This window comes from Salvelinus namaycush, chromosome 5 (genome assembly GCF_016432855.1).
Source record: "Salvelinus namaycush isolate Seneca chromosome 5, SaNama_1.0, whole genome shotgun sequence".
In the NCBI taxonomy this organism is placed as follows: Eukaryota; Metazoa; Chordata; class Actinopteri; order Salmoniformes; family Salmonidae; genus Salvelinus; species Salvelinus namaycush.
In genome coordinates, this window is record NC_052311.1 from 5677326 (window position 1) to 5696153 (window position 18828).

The 18828-nt window shown below is 41.2% G+C and overlaps 1 protein-coding gene and 1 pseudogene across 7 annotated transcripts in view; one reads left to right on the top strand and one right to left on the bottom strand.

Moving 5' to 3' along the window:
* tnip1 (TNFAIP3 interacting protein 1) overlaps positions 1-4085 on the top strand; it is a 57068-nt gene extending 52983 nt beyond the window's left edge. For all 7 annotated transcript variants that reach the window (XM_038993435.1, XM_038993433.1, XM_038993437.1 and 4 more), the window contains exon 18: positions 1703-4085. In XM_038993435.1, the coding sequence (XP_038849363.1) occupies positions 1703-1767 (65 nt within the window). In that variant the 3' untranslated portion in view covers positions 1768-4085. The remainder of the gene's footprint in view (positions 1-1702) is intronic.
* A 165-nt stretch (positions 4086-4250) lies between these two features.
* On the bottom strand, positions 4251-18758 carry LOC120047872 (annotated as a pseudogene).
* Positions 18759-18828: the final 70 nt, after the last annotated feature.

The following is an 18828-nucleotide window of genomic DNA, read 5'->3' on the forward strand; positions in this document are numbered from 1 at the left end:
CGAGGAACAGATCTGGGGAAGGGTACCAAAACATTTCTGAAGTATTTAAGGTCCCCAAGAACACAGTGGCCGCCATCGTTCCTAAATGGAAGAGGTTTGTAACCACCAAGGCTTTTCCGAGAGCTGGCCAAACTGAACAATCGGGGGAGAAGGGCCTTGGTCAGGGAAGTGACCAAGAACCCGATGGTCACTCTGACAGAGATCCAGAGTTCTTCTGTGGAGATGGGAGAACCTTCCAGAAGGACAACCATCTCTGCAGCAGTCCACCAATCAGGCTTTTATGGTTGAGTGGCCAGACGGAAGCCACTCCTCAGTAAAAGGCACATGACAGCCCACTTGGAGTTTGCCAAAAGGCACCTAAAGGACTCTTAGACAATGAGAAACAAGATTCTCTGGTCTGATGAAACCAAGATTGAACTACTTGGCCTGGATGCCACGCTTCACGTCTGGAGGAAACCTGGCATCATCCCTACAGTGAAGCATGGTGGTAGCCGCATCATGCTGTGGGGATGTTTTTCAGCAGCAGGGACTGGGAGACTAGTCAGGGTCAAGGGAAAGATGAATGGAGCAAAGTACAGAGATCCTTGAATAAAACCTGCTCCAACAGAACAACGACCCTAAGCACACAGCCAAGACAATGCAGGACTGGCTTCGGGACAAGTCTCAATGTCCTTGAGTGGCCCAGCCAGAGCCCGGACTTGACCTCGATCAAAAACCTCTGGAGAGACCAGAAAATAGCTGTGCAGCGACGCTTCCTATCCAACCTGACAGAACACGAGAGGATCTGCAGAGAGAAGAATGGGAGAAACTCCCCAAATACAGGTGTGCCAAGCTTGTAGCGTCATACCCAAGAAGACTCAAGTTTTTGCTTTGTCATTATGGGGTATGGTGTGTAAATTTGAGGGTAAAAAAAACAATTTAATCAATTTTAGAAAATGTGGGGAAATGAAGGGGTCTGAATACATTCCGAAAGCACTGTGTATATACTGTGGTTCTTCCTTTTAAAAGTTGCATCGTACTGCAGCACAGATTGCGGGGTGCTGCAGTATTCTATGGCACGTTATGGAAGTGTCAGCCGTTGTTGCCAGAATTACGCAATTTACCACAAACAGTCACAGCATAAGCTCAAAACTTTTAAAGGAAGAACCACTGTACTGCTTACACAGACAAGTTATATTTGCTTGATTTTAGCTAATGCATTATTCATAATAAGTCATCATTAACATTTGGTTCATGCATGTGACCGACCAATACCTCACGAGGCTTGAATCTGAGATATCCCTTTCCGTTCTCAAAACAATGTTCTGTGCGTACTGCCAAGTTGCAGATACTGATAGTGAGGATTCCTCTCACGCACGATCATTCAGTCACTTGCATGAACCCAGTCGAATTGGTTATTATAAACGCACAAACAATTTACCTTCACACCTGGTTTGAAGATCACCCGTAATAAGGATACATAAGCAGGAAATCCTGATTCCTCCAACCAGGATTTCTGGTTGGGAAAGTTCCCAGAATTTTGCAACCCTACCAGGAAAACATATTTAATTTTTTGCAAATCTCTCACTTTTTTTTTCTGTCTCATCCATTCACAAATGGTCTCTTTTGCTTTCCCATTCTCTCTCGCTTTTTCTTTTGTTCTCTGAGTGGCTGATTGTGTGATCAGTGAGATGTTAAACGTTTTCCTCTACTCTGTCTATAGATCAGTCCACAGCAACTGGGTTTGTAAAAAGAGAGCGACAGAATATTGACCCTGGAAAGCACTAAGGGCCTCTCCACCGTTCGTTCTTTCGTTGCCTCACCATGGAGCCAGCTGGGTGGTAGAAGCATGAATCAGTTTTCAGTTGACCCGGTGTGATTTGAACTATAATTTTCCTACTGAACTGTAGATATCCTGTTGTAATGTTGTTGATACTTGCCTTTTATAAGCCTACTTGTGAGACAAACACTGTTTTCGCTCTTCAGAATTATAATACATCAATATTACCATTTAGATGTGTTTCTTTTTTTAACCTCATATTATTTTTGGGGAGATTCAATATCTGCTTTATATGATTCTATGCAGGAACTGAAGTCATTTTGTGTAATAGGTTTAAATTTATCGAAATGTAATATTAAAACAATATACCTATGTGATTATCAGCTGTTGACGATCGTCCCACTGCAAATATTATAATTATTTTTTTGATTTTTTTATTTACAAAGCTGTTTTGTTTCTTGTAGGGTTAAGGGGTCCATTCTCCCATGTCAATAACATCCAATTCTACTTGTATTCATTCCAACGATATATAATTATATAGATAAATTGCCTTGGAATTGGAATCATAGAAGCGTAACCGTGGTTTTTCTTTGTTTTTCAGTACCATTGGTGTTCTAGAACTGTACTATGAGTGTAACTGTTCATAAAGTGATCGTTATAATACATCAAACTTGGGAAGTGAATTTAGCTGGTATTATCATGCCAAAAAAACATGGCTGTGGTGATTATTGATCATTTATTTATAATCTACTGTTTTGATGGTTGCATTGACTAAATGTAAATCACTTGTCTTTAGTAATGCTGTTATTTCTATGTTAGTGTACTCCCAATATATTGTAGCTATTGACATCGTATGTTCGTTTCACACACACACACACCCTCACAAGAGCACCTGATTGGCCAAAAATGACCAATGTCATTTCAATGCAGCACCTTTTGCTTTGATTTCATTGGGTTAAATATTTGATCATCGATTCCAATATATATATTTACACGTCCTCAACATATTTACCCACAAAGCTGTCCAGTCATGTCTGGAGGATTGGGTCATTGGTCGTAGTGTACCCAGGCTTTGTCACAATAGTCTTGAATGGCTTCCTTTCCTGGTCTCGTTTCCTTCCCTACTGCTGACAGTTAGATATTACTACTGTAATGTGTAGTGCCTGTTCTGGTTACTTTAAACGTTAGCCTGCCTGAGCGCTCCGCTAGCAGTATGGTCAGTATAGGCGCTGTAAGTGCATTAATATGTGAATTTATATCGCGTTAACAGGGTACAATTGGTCTCCGTCATATTGCTTTAACCTGTCAGTCATGTCCTTTTTGCATCAGTCAGAGGCGAGGAAATGAAGCTTTTAAAACTGAGACTCGACTAACCCCTAAGGTTCAGTCAGCCAGCCATTACCTCAGTAACAGCCCAGTGATAAACCACCTCCGGCAGACAGGGACTGCTGCCCAAATGGCACACTATCCCCTGTATAGTGCACTACTCTTGCTCCTGGCTCTGGTTAAAGGAAGTGCACTATATAGGGAATAGGGTGCCATGTGGGTCCCATTCCTGGCTCAGCTGGCTTCTGTCTCAATGCCCCTCTAAGACCAGCAGCTCTATACTAACGCCGATCTATCTACAGTATCTATCCGACAGCCCTGTGAACCTTTGTGACACTGTCAATAGAGCCGGCTTGAATTCCCAGCCGTGTACCTTTTACCTCAGGTACTTCTGTTGATCTGAGAGGATTGGATAGGTGTTGACAAAATGGCAACAATAAAAACTCCATTGTACGACAAGGTGGATTTATTGTTACCATATTGCTTATACCTTTCCAATGCTTTATCTCGACTAGTGTCTGGAGTTTAGGTGGCAAGGGGTTGATTTTTTTGGGGGGGGATTGGTCACTACCCCTAGAGCTCCAATCCTCCTGATGTGTGCTTTGATTTGGTGGTGAACTAATGTTCTGTGTCTCCTGAATCAAACCAATAACTCAAAGCTATATAGGGTTGAAATATGTATCGTATTATAATCCTTATTGTGTTTTGTTTCATTCAGACTGCTGGTAAAAGATGGGTGTTTAATTCACAATGTTCACTGTAAATAGTTGGAACAGTCTTTTCTTTTCAAAGACAGATTCCAGGATGGGTCCGATAGTTGAATGGTGACGTTTTAAAGGTTGAATTGCACTTTGAAAGTAATGCTTTGTTTTCCTCTGACGGTTGTCCTTTTTCTGGTTTGTAGTTCTGGAGTTTTGCAGGAGGCAAAAGCACATTTACTGATGTGATGAGACGTTTTGTATTTGACTGGCTTAATAAACATATCCTAAATGTCTTTGTACATTTTACTCTGGTGTTTATTTTCATTTTAAGTTTTTGTTTTCGACTTAAAAGAACAGATTCTCTTAGCAAACCATTGTTGACCTGGACATTTTGTGAAAGCATGCGAGTGGCCACACCACAGGGCATCATCGTTTACAGGAAGAAGCTGGCACCACGCTCCATGTTGCATTGATGTGATTTATTGACATGAATTAGTCAGGCAGCAACAGTGGGTAACCAGGCGTCTGGTCTGGGTGGTAGGACGAGGAGGTAGTATGGCTCCCAGGGTTACCAGGCCCAGCCTGAATGCACTGAAGGACTGGCCTGGACCCTAGAACTCAGGCTTGGCACCACAGAATCACTGTTTTCAAGCCTCACCTTCATACAACATGCCACCTCCTTTATGACCTACAACCCTTACCCAGTACCACCATCAACTGATTTCTAGACCTTCTACTCTACATATGGTTTGTCTGTTTTTTACAAGTGGGGGGGTTGAAAAGGATGGGGGAAAAGTGTTGTAGGACCATTTTGGTTTTCCTGATCCAGATTAAGCCTGAAATTATAATGTGAAGCATGGTCATTGGAGGATTTCAATTTGAAAGGGCTTTTTAGTCCAGAAAGAAGTTTAATCTGAACCCTGGAAACTGTGATTTCATGTATCTAAAGGGGCAATCTCTAATAAATCTATTTAAAAAAAGTCTAATCCAGCCTATCGGGGATGGAATGAATTCCATTTCAATTCAGGAATTTACTCAACTGAAATGGAATTGGCCCCAGCCCTGATGACAACACAGGCTGAGTTGCAAATGACACCCTATTCCTCATGTAATGCACTATATAGGGAATACTGTACATTTGGGACACAACCACAGTAAAACCTTAGTCAATGTTCTGCTGGGTGGACTGGGATAAGAGTTGATTGAAGTATTTGATGATGTCCATCCGAACCTCAGACACTGTGACCCGGGGGAACCACCTCATCACGGGCTTTCCGTCCGGTCCGACCAGGAACTTCTCAAAGTTCCATTTGATGTCGTTCATCTTCAGGGGCTCCCAGAACAGCCTGCTGGTGGGGTCCCCAAAGCTGTCCCCTACTGGCGGGCAGGAGTTCTAGAAGACAGGATTATAGGGTTAGAACAGTTCTAGAAGACAGGGTTAGAACAGTTCTAGAAGGCAGGGTTAGAACAGTTCTAGAAGGCAGGGTTAGAACAGTTCTAGAATAATGGGTTAAAACAGTTCCAGAAGGCAGGGTTAGAACAGTTCTAGAAGACAGGGTTAGAACTGTTCTAGAATAATGGGTTAAAACAGTTCCAGAAGGCAGGGTTAGAACAGTTCTAGAAGGCAGGGTTAGAACAGTTCTAGAAGGCAGGGTTAGAACAGTTCTAGAAGGCAGGGTTAGAACAGTTCTAGAAGGCAGGGTTAGAACAGTTAGTTCTAGAAGGCAGGGTTAGAACAGTTAGTTCTAGAAGGCAGGGTTAGAACAGTTAGTTCTAGAAGGCAGGGTTAGAACAGTTAGTTCTAGAAGGCAGGGTTAGAACAGTTAGTTCTAGAAGGCAGGGTTAGAACAGTTAGTTCTAGAAGGCAGGGTTAGAACAGTTAGTTCTAGAAGGCAGGGTTAGAACAGTTAGTTCTAGAAGGCAGGGTTAGAACAGTTAGTTCTAGAAGGCAGGGTTAGAACAGTTAGTTCTAGAAGGCAGGGTTAGAACAGTTAGTTCTAGAAGGCAGGGTTAGAACAGTTAGTTCTAGAAGGCAGGGTTAGAACAGTTCTAGAAGGCAGGGTTAGAACAGTTCTAGAAGACAGGGTTAGAACAGTTAGTTTTAGAAGGCAGGGTTAGAACAGTTCTAGAAGACAGGGTTAGAACAGTTTTAGAAGACAGGGATAGAACAGTTTTAGAAGGCAGGGTTAAAACAGTTTTAGAAGGCAGGGTTAAAACAGTTTTAGAAGGCAGGGTTAAAACAGTTTTAGAAGGCAGGGTTAAAACAGTTTTAGAAGGCAGGGTTAAAACAGTTTTAGAAGGCAGGGTTAAAACAGTTTTAGAAGGCAGGGTTAAAACAGTTTTAGAAGGCAGGGTTAAAACAGTTTTAGAAGGCAGGGTTAAAACAGTTTTAGAAGGCAGGGTTAAAACAGTTTTAGAAGGCAGGGTTAAAACAGTTTTAGAAGGCAGGGTTAAAACAGTTTTAGAAGGCAGGGTTAAAACAGTTTTAGAAGGCAGGGTTAAAACAGTTTTAGAAGGCAGGGTTAAAACAGTTTTAGAAGGCAGGGTTAAAACAGTTTTAGAAGGCAGGGTTAAAACAGTTAGTTTTAGAAGGCAGGGTTAAAACAGTTAGTTTTAGAAGGCAGGGTTAAAACAGTTAGTTTTAGAAGGCAGGGTTAAAACAGTTAGTTTTAGAAGGCAGGGTTAAAACAGTTTAAGAAGGCAGGGTTAAAACCGTTTTAGAAGGCAGGGTTAAAACCGTTTTAGAAGGCAGGGTTAAAACCGTTTTAGAAGGCAGGGTTAAAACCGTTTTAGAAGGCAGGGTTAAAACCGTTTTAGAAGGCAGGGTTAAAACCGTTTTAGAAGGCAGGGTTAAAACCGTTTTAGAAGGCAGGGTTAAAACAGTTTAAGAAGGCAGGGTTAAAACCGTTTTAGAAGGCAGGGTTAAAACCGTTTTAGAAGGCAGGGTTAAAACCGTTTTAGAAGGCAGGGTTAAAACCGTTTAAGAAGGCAGGGTTAAAACAGTTTAAGAAGGCAGGGTTAAAACAGTTTAAGAAGGCAGGGTTAAAACCGTTTTAGAAGGCAGGGTTAGAACAGTTTTAGAAGGCAGGGTTAGAACAGTTTTAGAAGGCAGGGTTAGAACAGTTTTAGAAGGCAGGGTTAAAACAGTTAGTTTTAGAAGGCAGGGTTAAAACAGTTAGTTTTAGAAGGCAGGGTTAAAACAGTTAGTTTTAGAAGGCAGGGTTAAAACAGTTAGTTTTAGAAGGCAGGGTTAAAACAGTTAGTTTTAGAAGGCAGGGTTAAAACAGTTAGTTTTAGAAGGCAGGGTTAGAACAGTTTTAGAAGGCAGGGTTAGAACAGTTTTAGAAGGCAGGGTTAGAACAGTTTTAGAAGGCAGGGTTAAAACAGTTAGTTTTAGAAGGCAGGGTTAAAACAGTTAGTTTTAGAAGGCAGGGTTAAAACAGTTAGTTTTAGAAGGCAGGGTTAGAACAGTTAGTTTTAGAAGGCAGGGTTAGAACAGTTAGTTTTAGAAGGCAGGGTTAGAACAGTTAGTTTTAGAAGGCAGGGTTAGAACAGTTTTAGAAGGCAGGGTTAGAACAGTTTTAGAAGGCAGGGTTAGAACAGTTTTAGAAGGCAGGGTTAGAACAGTTTTAGAAGGCAGGGTTAAAACAGTTAGTTTTAGAAGGCAGGGTTAAAACAGTTAGTTTTAGAAGGCAGGGTTAAAACCGTTAGTTTTAGAAGGCAGGGTTAAAACCGTTAGTTTTAGAAGGCAGGGTTAAAACCGTTAGTTTTAGAAGGCAGGGTTAAAACAGTTAGTTTTAGAAGGCAGGGTTAAAACCGTTTTAGAAGGCAGGGTTAAAACCGTTTTAGAAGGCAGGGTTAAAACCGTTTTAGAAGGCAGGGTTAGAACAGTTTTAGAAGGCAGGGTTAGAACAGTTTTAGAAGGCAGGGTTAGAACAGTTTTAGAAGGCAGGGTTAGAACAGTTTTAGAAGGCAGGGTTAGAACAGTTAGTTTTAGAAGGCAGGGTTAGAACAGTTAGTTTTAGAAGGCAGGGTTAGAACAGTTAGTTTTAGAAGGCAGGGTTAGAACAGTTAGTTTTAGAAGGCAGGGTTAAAACAGTTAGTTTTAGAAGGCAGGGTTAAAACCGTTAGTTTTAGAAGGCAGGGTTAAAACCGTTAGTTTTAGAAGGCAGGGTTAAAACAGTTAGTTTTAGAAGGCAGGGTTAAAACCGTTAGTTTTAGAAGGCAGGGTTAAAACCGTTAGTTTTAGAAGGCAGGGTTAAAACCGTTAGTTTTAGAAGGCAGGGTTAAAACAGTTAGTTTTAGAAGGCAGGGTTAAAACAGTTTTAGAAGGCAGGGTTAAAACAGTTTTAGAAGGCAGGGTTAAAACCGTTTAAGAAGGCAGGGTTAAAACCGTTTTAGAAGGCAGGGTTAAAACAGTTTTAGAAGGCAGGGTTAAAACAGTTTTAGAAGGCAGGGTTAAAACAGTTTTAGAAGGCAGGGTTAGAACAGTTTTAGAAGGCAGGGTTAGAACAGTTTTAGAAGGCAGGGTTAAAACAGTTAGTTTTAGAAGGCAGGGTTAAAACAGTTAGTTTTAGAAGGCAGGGTTAAAACAGTTAGTTTTAGAAGGCAGGGTTAAAACAGTTAGTTTTAGAAGGCAGGGTTAAAACAGTTAGTTTTAGAAGGCAGGGTTAAAACAGTTAGTTTTAGAAGGCAGGGTTAAAACAGTTAGTTTTAGAAGGCAGGGTTAAAACAGTTAGTTTTAGAAGGCAGGGTTAAAACAGTTAGTTTTAGAAGGCAGGGTTAAAACAGTTAGTTTTAGAAGGCAGGGTTAAAACAGTTAGTTTTAGAAGGCAGGGTTAAAACAGTTAGTTTTAGAAGGCAGGGTTAAAACAGTTAGTTTTAGAAGGCAGGGTTAGAACAGTTTTAGAAGGCAGGGTTAAAACAGTTTTAGAAGGCAGGGTTAGAACAGTTAGTTTTAGAAGGCAGGGTTAAAACCGTTAGTTTTAGAAGGCAGGGTTAAAACAGTTAGTTTTAGAAGGCAGGGTTAAAACCGTTAGTTTTAGAAGGCAGGGTTAAAACCGTTAGTTTTAGAAGGCAGGGTTAGAACAGTTTTAGAAGGCAGGGTTAGAACAGTTTTAGAAGGCAGGGTTAAAACAGTTTTAGAAGGCAGGGTTAGAACAGTTTTAGAAGGCAGGGTTAAAACAGTTTTAGAAGGCAGGGTTAAAACAGTTTTAGAAGGCAGGGTTAAAACAGTTTTAGAAGGCAGGGTTAGAACAGTTTTAGAAGGCAGGGTTAGAACAGTTTTAGAAGGCAGGGTTAAAACAGTTAGTTTTAGAAGGCAGGGTTAAAACCGTTAGTTTTAGAAGGCAGGGTTAGAACAGTTTTAGAAGGCAGGGTTAAAACCGTTAGTTTTAGAAGGCAGGGTTAAAACAGTTAGTTTTAGAAGGCAGGGTTAAAACAGTTAGTTTTAGAAGGCAGGGTTAAAACAGTTAGTTTTAGAAGGCAGGGTTAAAACAGTTTTAGAAGGCAGGGTTAGAACAGTTTTAGAAGGCAGGGTTAGAACAGTTTTAGAAGGCAGGGTTAGAACAGTTAGTTTTAGAAGGCAGGGTTAGAACAGTTAGTTTTAGAAGGCAGGGTTAAAACAGTTTTAGAAGGCAGGGTTAAAACAGTTTTAGAAGGCAGGGTTAAAACAGTTTTAGAAGGCAGGGTTAAAACAGTTTTAGAAGGCAGGGTTAAAACAGTTTTAGAAGGCAGGGTTAAAACAGTTTTAGAAGGCAGGGTTAGAACAGTTAGTTTTAGAAGGCAGGGTTAAAACAGTTTTAGAAGGCAGGGTTAAAACAGTTTTAGAAGGCAGGGTTAAAACAGTTTTAGAAGGCAGGGTTAAAACCGTTTTAGAAGGCAGGGTTAGAACAGTTTTAGAAGGCAGGGTTAGAACAGTTTTAGAAGGCAGGGTTAAAACCGTTAGTTTTAGAAGGCAGGGTTAAAACCGTTAGTTTTAGAAGGCAGGGTTAAAACAGTTTTAGAAGGCAGGGTTAGAACAGTTTTAGAAGGCAGGGTTAAAACCGTTAGTTTAAGAAGGCAGGGTTAGAACAGTTTTAGAAGGCAGGGTTAAAACCGTTAGTTTTAGAAGGCAGGGTTAGAACAGTTTTAGAAGGCAGGGTTATAGGGTTAGGACAGTTCTAGAAGACATGGTTAGAACTAGGGTTAGGCAGGTTGTGTTGTCCTCTCATAAGGATTTTATGGGAGCTACAGTAAGGATCCCATGTCATACCCGTTTTGGCCAGACAGCATCAGATACATGGGCTACAAATACAGAGACAGAGGGGTGCTGTTTCGCTCACTCAGATGCTTTCTCATGTGATATGCAGTTGAAGTCGGAGGTTTACATACACCTTATCCAAATACATTTTAAACTCAGTTTTTCACAATTCCTGACATTTAATCCAAGTAAAAATTTCCTGTCGTAGGTCAGTTAGGATCACCACTTTATTTTAAGAATGTGAAATGTCAGAATAATAGCAGAGAGAATGATTTATTTCAGCTTTTATTTCTTTCATCACATTCCCAGTGGGTCAGAAGTTTACATACACTCAATTTGTATTTGGTAACATTGCCTTTAAATTGTTTAACTTGGGTCAAACGCTTCGGGTAGCCTTCCACAAGCTTCCCACAATAAATTGGGTGAATTTTGGCCCATTCCTCCTGGCAAAGCTGGTGTAACTGAGTCAGGTTTGTAGGCCTCCTTGCTCGCACACGCTTTTTCAGTTCTGCCCACAAATGTTCTATATGATTGAGGTCAGGGCTTTGTGATGGCCACTCCAATACCTTGACTTTGTTGTCCTTAAGCCATTTTGCCACAACTTTGGAAGTATGATTGGGGTCATTGTCCATTTGGAAGACCCATTTGTGACCAAGCTTTAAATTCCTGACTTATGTCATGAGATGTTGCTTCAATATATCCACATAATTTTCCAACCTCATGATGCCATCTATTTTGTGAAGTGCACCAGTCCCTCCTGCAGAAAAGCACCCCCACAACATGATGCTGCCACCCCTCTGCTTCATGGTTAGGATGGTGCTCGTCGGCTTGCAAGCCTCCCCCTTTTTCCTCCAAACATAACGATGGTCATTATGGCCAAACAGTTCTATTTTTGTTTCATCAGACCAGAGGACATTTCTCCAAAAAGTACGATCTTTGTACCCATGTGCAGTTGCAAACCGTAGTCTGGCTTTTTTATGGCGGTTTTGGAGCAGTGGCTTCTTCCTTGCTGAGTGGCCTTTCAGGTTATGTCGATATAGGACTCGTTTTACTGTGGATATAGATACTTTCCTCCAGCATCTTCACAAGGTCCTTTGCTGTTGTTCTGGGATTTATTTGCATTTTCCGCACCAAAGTACGTTCATCTCTAGTAGACAGAACGCGTCTCCTTCCTGAGCAGGATGACGGCTGTGTGGTCCCACGGTGTTTATACTTGCGTACTATTGTTTGTACAGATCAACACAGCACTTTGAGATATCAGCTGATGTAATAAGGGCTATATAAATACATTTGATGGTACCTTCAGGCATTTGGAAATTGCTCCCAAGGATGAACCAGACTTGTGTAGGTCTACAATTTTTTCTTCTGAGGTCTTGGCTGATTTCTTTTGATTTTCCCACGATGTCAGGCAAAGAGGCACTGAGTTTGAAGGTAGGCCTTGAAATACATCCACAGGTACACCTCCAATTGACTCGAATGATGTTAATTAGCCCATCAGAAGCTTCTAAAGCCATGACATCATTTTCTGGAGTTTTCCAAGCTGTTTAAAGGCACAGACAACTTAGTGTAACTTCTGACCTACTGGAATTGTGATACAGTGAATTATAAGTGAAATAATCTGTCTGTAAACAATTGTTTGAAAAATTACTTGTGTCATGCGCAAAGTAGATGTCCTAACCGACTTGCCAAAACTATAGTTTGTTAACAAGCAATTTGTGGAGTGGTTGAAAAACGAGTTTTAATGACTCCAACCTAAGTGTATGTAAACTTCCCAACTTCAACTGTAGATCCAGCCACTTGCTAATTGAAGGAAAATAATGAAGAAATATATTTTTTTACATTTTTGGGGAAGCATGGCTTCCCTTGGCATCCGTGCTACACCTACTGTAGTAGGCCTAGTGACAATCATGGATGCGTGATACACCTACTGTAGTAGGCCTAGTGACAATCACCGGATCCGTGATACACCTACTGTAGTAGGCCTAGTGACAATCACCGGATGCGTGATACACCTACTGTAGTAGGCCTAGTGACAATCACCGGATGTCATTACACTGTTTTCAACAGATGTCTATTTCCATTCATCAAATGGCGCATGCAGGGTAGCCTTGTGGTTAGAGCTTTGGGCTAATAACCGAAAGGTTGCAAGTTCAAATCCCCGAGCTGACAAGGTACAAATCTGTCCTTCTGCCCCTGAACAAGGCAGTTAACCCACTGTTCCTAGGCCGTCATTGAAAATAAGAATTTGTTCTTAACTGACTTGCCTAGTTAAATAAAGGTACAAAATAATAATATTTTAAATGCACAGTGCACTGTTTGGATGCTGTAATTATTTTGGAGTGGACAAACATGTACAGCTGCAGGTAACCTACTTTTTGACGTCATTTGTTTGACAATCAGATGAAAACATAACTGGTTGTGTTCATGTCACATTAAAATGTCATACATTTGTACTGTTAAATGACACGTCTTTACTAATAAGCCTATTAAAAACAGGTGTGCACCCAATAGCCCCCCCCCCCCCCTGAATGTCATGATATAATTCCCACTCTGTGTAACCCAGTTGCATATCTGTTACAGGGTGATTTTGCCAACTGTCACTTCCACAGTATCTGTCCAAGAATTCAGTCAGGATTATAGTGGGAAGTAAGTTGCCCAGAAAGGGTTATTGACCCGCTGTACACTAGGATGACAACAGCAATCACCTGAAGGATGGCAGAATTCTGGTAAATTTCCCCAAATGTTCCAGTTTTCCACAAGTCCTGGTTCCTCATGATTCCAGGAATCGTCTAACCAGGATTTCTGTAAAACCTGGACATTTGGGTGTGTGTCCAGATTTTTGCAACCCTAATCACTTGCTTACTTTGAGGAAAGTGTAGACTCCTTGTTCTGTGTCTCCGTTCACATCCCCCCTCTGGAATAGCAGGAAGTTTGGAACGAATCCATTTCCTGGTCGGACATGCCTGGAACCCAAGGAGAGATAGATACGCTTATCACTGGTGTGCTTCCCAAATGGCAATCTATTCCCTATATAGTGTGTTACTTTTGACCAGGCCCCATGAGGCTCTGGTCAAAAGTAGTGCACTATTTAGGGAATAGGGTGCCATTTGGGACACAGCCATTGCCTAGACATGCTTTTGAGCCACTTAACGGACCTTTTTAATGGGAGCCTCACTCACTGAGCTATTGCCCTAGATAGACAGACTATGTGACACGAACACAAACCACAACACTGTTAAGCCTCTTATACATACAAACTCTGCTTTCACCAGAGGTTAACAACCCAGGTTATAAAGCCAAATATACTGTAGGCAGACGCTGGTGAAACCAGGGTTTCTAGTCTGGTGTACATGGGGTTTAAGCTGGCTAGGAGTAGAGTCTTAGGTGGGCCAGAGGGACATGATACCATAGGAATGTTGTATATGTTTCTCAGAGTGGGTTTATACCTCAGGGATTTGTATATGTTTCTCAGAGTGGGTTATACCTCAGGGATTTGTATATGTTTCTCAGAGTGGGTTTATACCTCAGGGATTTGTATATGTTTCTCAGAGTGGGTTTATACCTCAGGGATTTGTATATGTTTCTCAGAGTGGGTTTATACCTCAGGGATTTGTATATGTTTCTCCGAGTGGGTTTATACCTCAGGGATTTGTATATGTTTCTCAGAGTGGGTTTATACCTCAGGGATTTGTATATGTTTCTCAGAGTGGGTTTATACCTCAGGGATTTGTATATGTTTCTCAGAGTGGGTTTATACCTCAGGGATTTGTATATGTTTCTCAGAGTGGGTTTATACCTCAGGGATTTGTATATGTTTCTCAGAGTGGGTTTATACCTCAGGGATTTGTATATGTTTCTCAGAGTGGGTTTATACCTCAGGGATTTGTATATGTTTCTCAGAGTGGGTTTATACCTCAGGGATTTGTATATGTTTCCCAGAGTGGGTTTATACCTCAGGGATTTGTATATCGTTCCTTAGATGTTATTTTCCATACTAAAATAAGCTCTATTGATTGACAGAAGTATTGCTGTCTTGTTCCCTGCATTCAGGACAATTGGATTAGTTTCAAGTTTCAGGTTTATTTCCCCTATGTAATAAAACATTGGTAATGTATATCGTATACATTACACCACTATTTCTTTTTTACCCCCTAAGGTCGATGTCTGCGCCCCAGCATAAATCTAATTAGCATAATACACAATTCCCCCATCAAAATCTGTCCGTTTAATGACGTACGTTTTTTTTCATGTTAACGGATCTCTGAGACAAACAATACTTACTTTAGAGAGGCCAGAATCTCATGATTGTCTCCTGGCTCCTGTTTTCCAAACTGATTGGAGGGGAACCCGAGAATGGTGAACCCATAATCCTTCATCTCCTTGTGTAGTGCATTCAACTCTGATTAGATCACACACACACACACACACACACACACACACACACACACACACACACACACACACACACAGATGGATTAAAGGTTGTACAATAACAACATAATAAACCCTTGGGTAAATTGAGGACAAAATCAGATTTCAAAACAACGTACATTAAGTAGGGCGTACACTATAGTTCTTCCTCGTCTCGTCACATATGGACTAGCCTCTTTCTCTTTGTTGAAGAGTGCTTTACGGGTTTCATTCAATCAGATCCGCTTTAGCCGACAACTACATTGCGGGTTGTTTTGTCATGTCGGAGTTGGAACTGCGTTAGAGCTGTCAAATCCAAAAGCGACTCCCGGGAATTATACCTAAAGGGGACTTTGCCATTGGCTGCACGGAGTTGCATTCACAGAAATCTCATGCAGCCTTTGTTTACAAGTCAACACCGGAATGTGAGATGTAATCTACACCTCCTTTAGGCTGATAGAAATTCTCATTATTTTGTTTCATGATTTTTCTATGTGAGCGTCATTATTTCTATATAGCCTACACTTCCTCCTTCTGACTGCAAACTCAAGTGAGGTGGGTGTGGCTTCCTGACAATGATCACAAGAACAGCTGCTCACTGATTTGACAGCTCCAATGCAGTTCCACCTCCGTCACTGCCAAAACATTAGTTATGTGGGTGTCAGCTAACGCCGGTTAACGCTTGATCTGATTGAATCTAGGCCTGTCAGTCAGTCAAGCCTGTTAGTCTATGCATGGACCTGCTCATTGTAAGAGGGATTTACAAGGAATCAGGTTGTGGGGTTTTGAGGATAACCTAAGTGTGGGTAAGGTTGGGCTGTATCCAGATGTTCATACCGTCTCTGTACCATACCAGGGTATACCGAATGTGTACAGAAGCGGCGCTATAAAAAAAAATAAAAAAATTAGGCAACAGGGATCTTGTTCCAGGAGGGGGTTGAACGTCTCTGCTGTAACCAAGAATCTTGACATCTAGCCATTTAGCCAGCAAGTTAGTTAACCAAATGCATAGAGGGAGCCCTGATATCATTTATTTGACACATCTTAGATTTCTTAGTAATAAGCATTGGTGTAGCACGCAGACCCCCCCCCCTCCCCCCCCAATAAAACGTATTGAAAATCACACTGTGCGGGCCTCCCGAGAGGCGCAGCGGTCTACGGCTTCACTACAGCCCCGGGTTCGATCCCAGGCTGTGTCACAGCAGGCCGTGACCGGGAGACCCATGAGGCAGCGCACAATTGGCGCAGTGTCGTCTGTGTTAGGTAAGGGTTTGGCCGGACGGGATTTCCTTCTCCCATCGTGCTCTAGTGACTCCTTGTGGCGGGCCGGGCACCTGCAAGCTGACTTCGGTCATCAGTTGGACGGTGTTTCCTCAGACACATTAGTGTGGCTGGCTTCCGGGTTAATGTGTCAAGAAGCAAAGCGGCTTGACAGTGTTGTGTTTCTGAGGACGCGTGGCTCTCGACCTTCGCCTCTCCTCTCCATAGGGGAGTTTCAGCGATGAGACAAGACTGTAACTACCAATTTGATATCATGAAATTGGGGAGAAATAAGGGGTAAAAGTACAAAAAATAATATATTAAAAAAAATATATATAATAATCAGTCCAAAGGTATATCGATCAAGCTTAAGCGTGGGGCTAGTCTACTGTTAGCTAACTCTCCTGTTAGCCTACTGTTAGCTAACTCTCCTGTTAGCCTACTGTTAGCTAACTCTCCTGTTATCCTACTGTTAGCTAACTCTCCTGTTAACCTACTGTTAGCTAACAGTAGGCTGACAGTTGAGTTAGCTAACAGTAGGCTGACAGTTGAGTTAGCTAACAGTAGGCTGACAGTTGAGTTAGCTAACAGTAGGCTGACAGTTGAGTTAGCTAACTCAACTGTTAGCCTACTGTTATACTGTTAGTCTTAAGCCAGACAGTCTTACCCAGGTACTGGAAGGTGAGTCCTCAGTAAGAAGCTACGTTGACGAAGAGGACGGTCTTCCCCATGTACTCACTGAGGGAGACTGAACGACTCCCATTCAGGGTCTTAGCATTGTAGTTATAGATGGTGCCATCTTTTGATGGGTCACACACCTGAAGATCAACACACACACACACACACACGTTTAAACATTTATGCATATTCTCTGCTGTATATTTATGCATGTGCTTTTTTTGGTGGTGCTATCAGCTGTTAGTCTCAGAAAACAGGCCAAATGCATGTAGACCCGGTTTTCAATCTTCAACAAAAATCTAAACTAATCAATGACATCCAATAGTGATGTCTACCACTCTAGTCTTGTAGACCAAGAATGTAAGCACTATTATTCTCCTTGTTTGACATAATAAATCATTTGTATTTATCTATCTAGGGCTGTCCCCGCTTAAAATACATCTTGGTCAACCGAGAGTCGTCTGTTCTTTCAACCAGTTGATTGGTCTAAATTTGTAAACGTGTATTTTTCCATATATAGACACACCCTATGTATTTTTAATAAAATCAACTACATGCACTGAGCTTGTCTAATGCTTTAAGCCAGAGGTGTTAATCTAATTCCAAGGGGCTAGTGTCTGCTGGTTATGGTTTTTTCCTTTCAATTAAGACCTAGATGACCAGGCGAGGGGAGTTCCTTACTAATACCTAGACAACCAGGTGATGGGCGTTCTTTACTAATCAGGCACCTTAATTCATCAATCAACTACAAGGGAAAAGTGAAAACCTGCAGACACTTGGCCCTCTATGGATTGAATTGGACACATCTGCTTTAAGCACACTGTTTGATGAAATAATTAAGACACACAAATGACTCAAAGAGGGAGCAAGAGATCAAGATAACCAGAACAAAAAATATATATTCCCAACCCTCCTCCTCCTCCCACCTGCCATGATGCTCCGAAGGTGTGGGTAATAGGCTACACCAGGAGTCGGCAACCCTTTTTCATGTGGAGTGTCAATTTACAATTGTATCAACTATTCTGGGCCCTCAGAGTTTCCCTGCCAGAGTGAGCTCTGGACAGACACAGCTGTAGGCTATTTGCGCAAGGGATAAGAAGAAATCAGGTATTTTAAGATGAAAATACAATGAATAAATACACAAAACTCAGAAATTGAATGAAATAAACCAAAACAATTTTTTAACCAAAAACACAAAACATCCACATCAAATTAAATATTTTTCTTGATCAAATAACCACTTTTTGTGCCGTTTTAATTTACAATCCTTACAAACCACTTCATGTAAATGTACATTACTGTATTGTACATAGGCTGGTCATCTAGGTTTGTACCTGTGGACTTTCTATCACCATGGAGATAAAACAATGACCAATACAGTAATGGAGTACATTGAGACATCAAGTAGTTTGTGATGTGATGACGTGGCTCAGTTGGTCGAGCCCTATGTTTGCCATGCTAGAGTTGTGGGTTTGATTTCTATGGAGGCGTAGTTTGAAAATGTATCCAGTCACTACTTTAAATCTCTCTGAATAAGAGCATCTACTAAAAATAAATAAACAGACCATTTCAGTTTTCACAGAGAAATTTGTTGCATTTGCAAAAAAGCTAGAAAATGTACACTACCGTTCAAAAGTTTGGGGTCACTTAGAAATGTCCTTGTTTTTGAAAAAAATGCTAATTTTTTTGCCCATTAAAATAACATCAAATTGATCAGAAATACAGTGCAGACATTGTTAATGTTGTAAATGACTACTGTAGCTGGAAACGGCAGATTTTTTATGGAATATCTACATAGGCTACAGAGGCCCATTATCAGCAACCATCACTCCTGTGTTCCAATGGCACGTTGTGTTAGCTAATCCAAGTTTATCATTATAAAAGGCTAATTAATCATTAGAAAACCCTTTTGCAATTATGTTAGAAAAGCTGAAAACTGTTGTTCTGATTAAAGCTCCAAGGATAGGTAAATATTTAGTTTTGTCCCCAGATTGATTATTTCTATTTGAACAACAAGCACTGGATTGTGAAATAAACAGAATAATATTTTACTCCACCGAAACGATAAAGCAAATATGACACATGTAAAAGATTAGCCTGTGTCGCAATTTAGTTATCCCAACCATATTTTCTAAGGAAATTATATTGTATCAATCGTAATATAACTAGGCTATATTATATATTCATCCATTTACAGCAGGAATTACCTGACTGAATGAGTCGCCTGCAGCCCAGTGCTGTAACAGCCCCAGTAGTATCAGAGGTAGGACCCACAGACTCTCCTGCATGCCCCGCATCGTGACAGTGAGAGGGACCTGTGTATGTCCGCTCCTTTTCCTTCCACGGGGATGTAGTCTATAATCTGTCCAGTATGATTTCTCCCTCGCCAAGCAACCACAACAAGATGACGCACGCTTCCTTCTTAGCCAATAACAATCCAGAGCCCAGTCTCT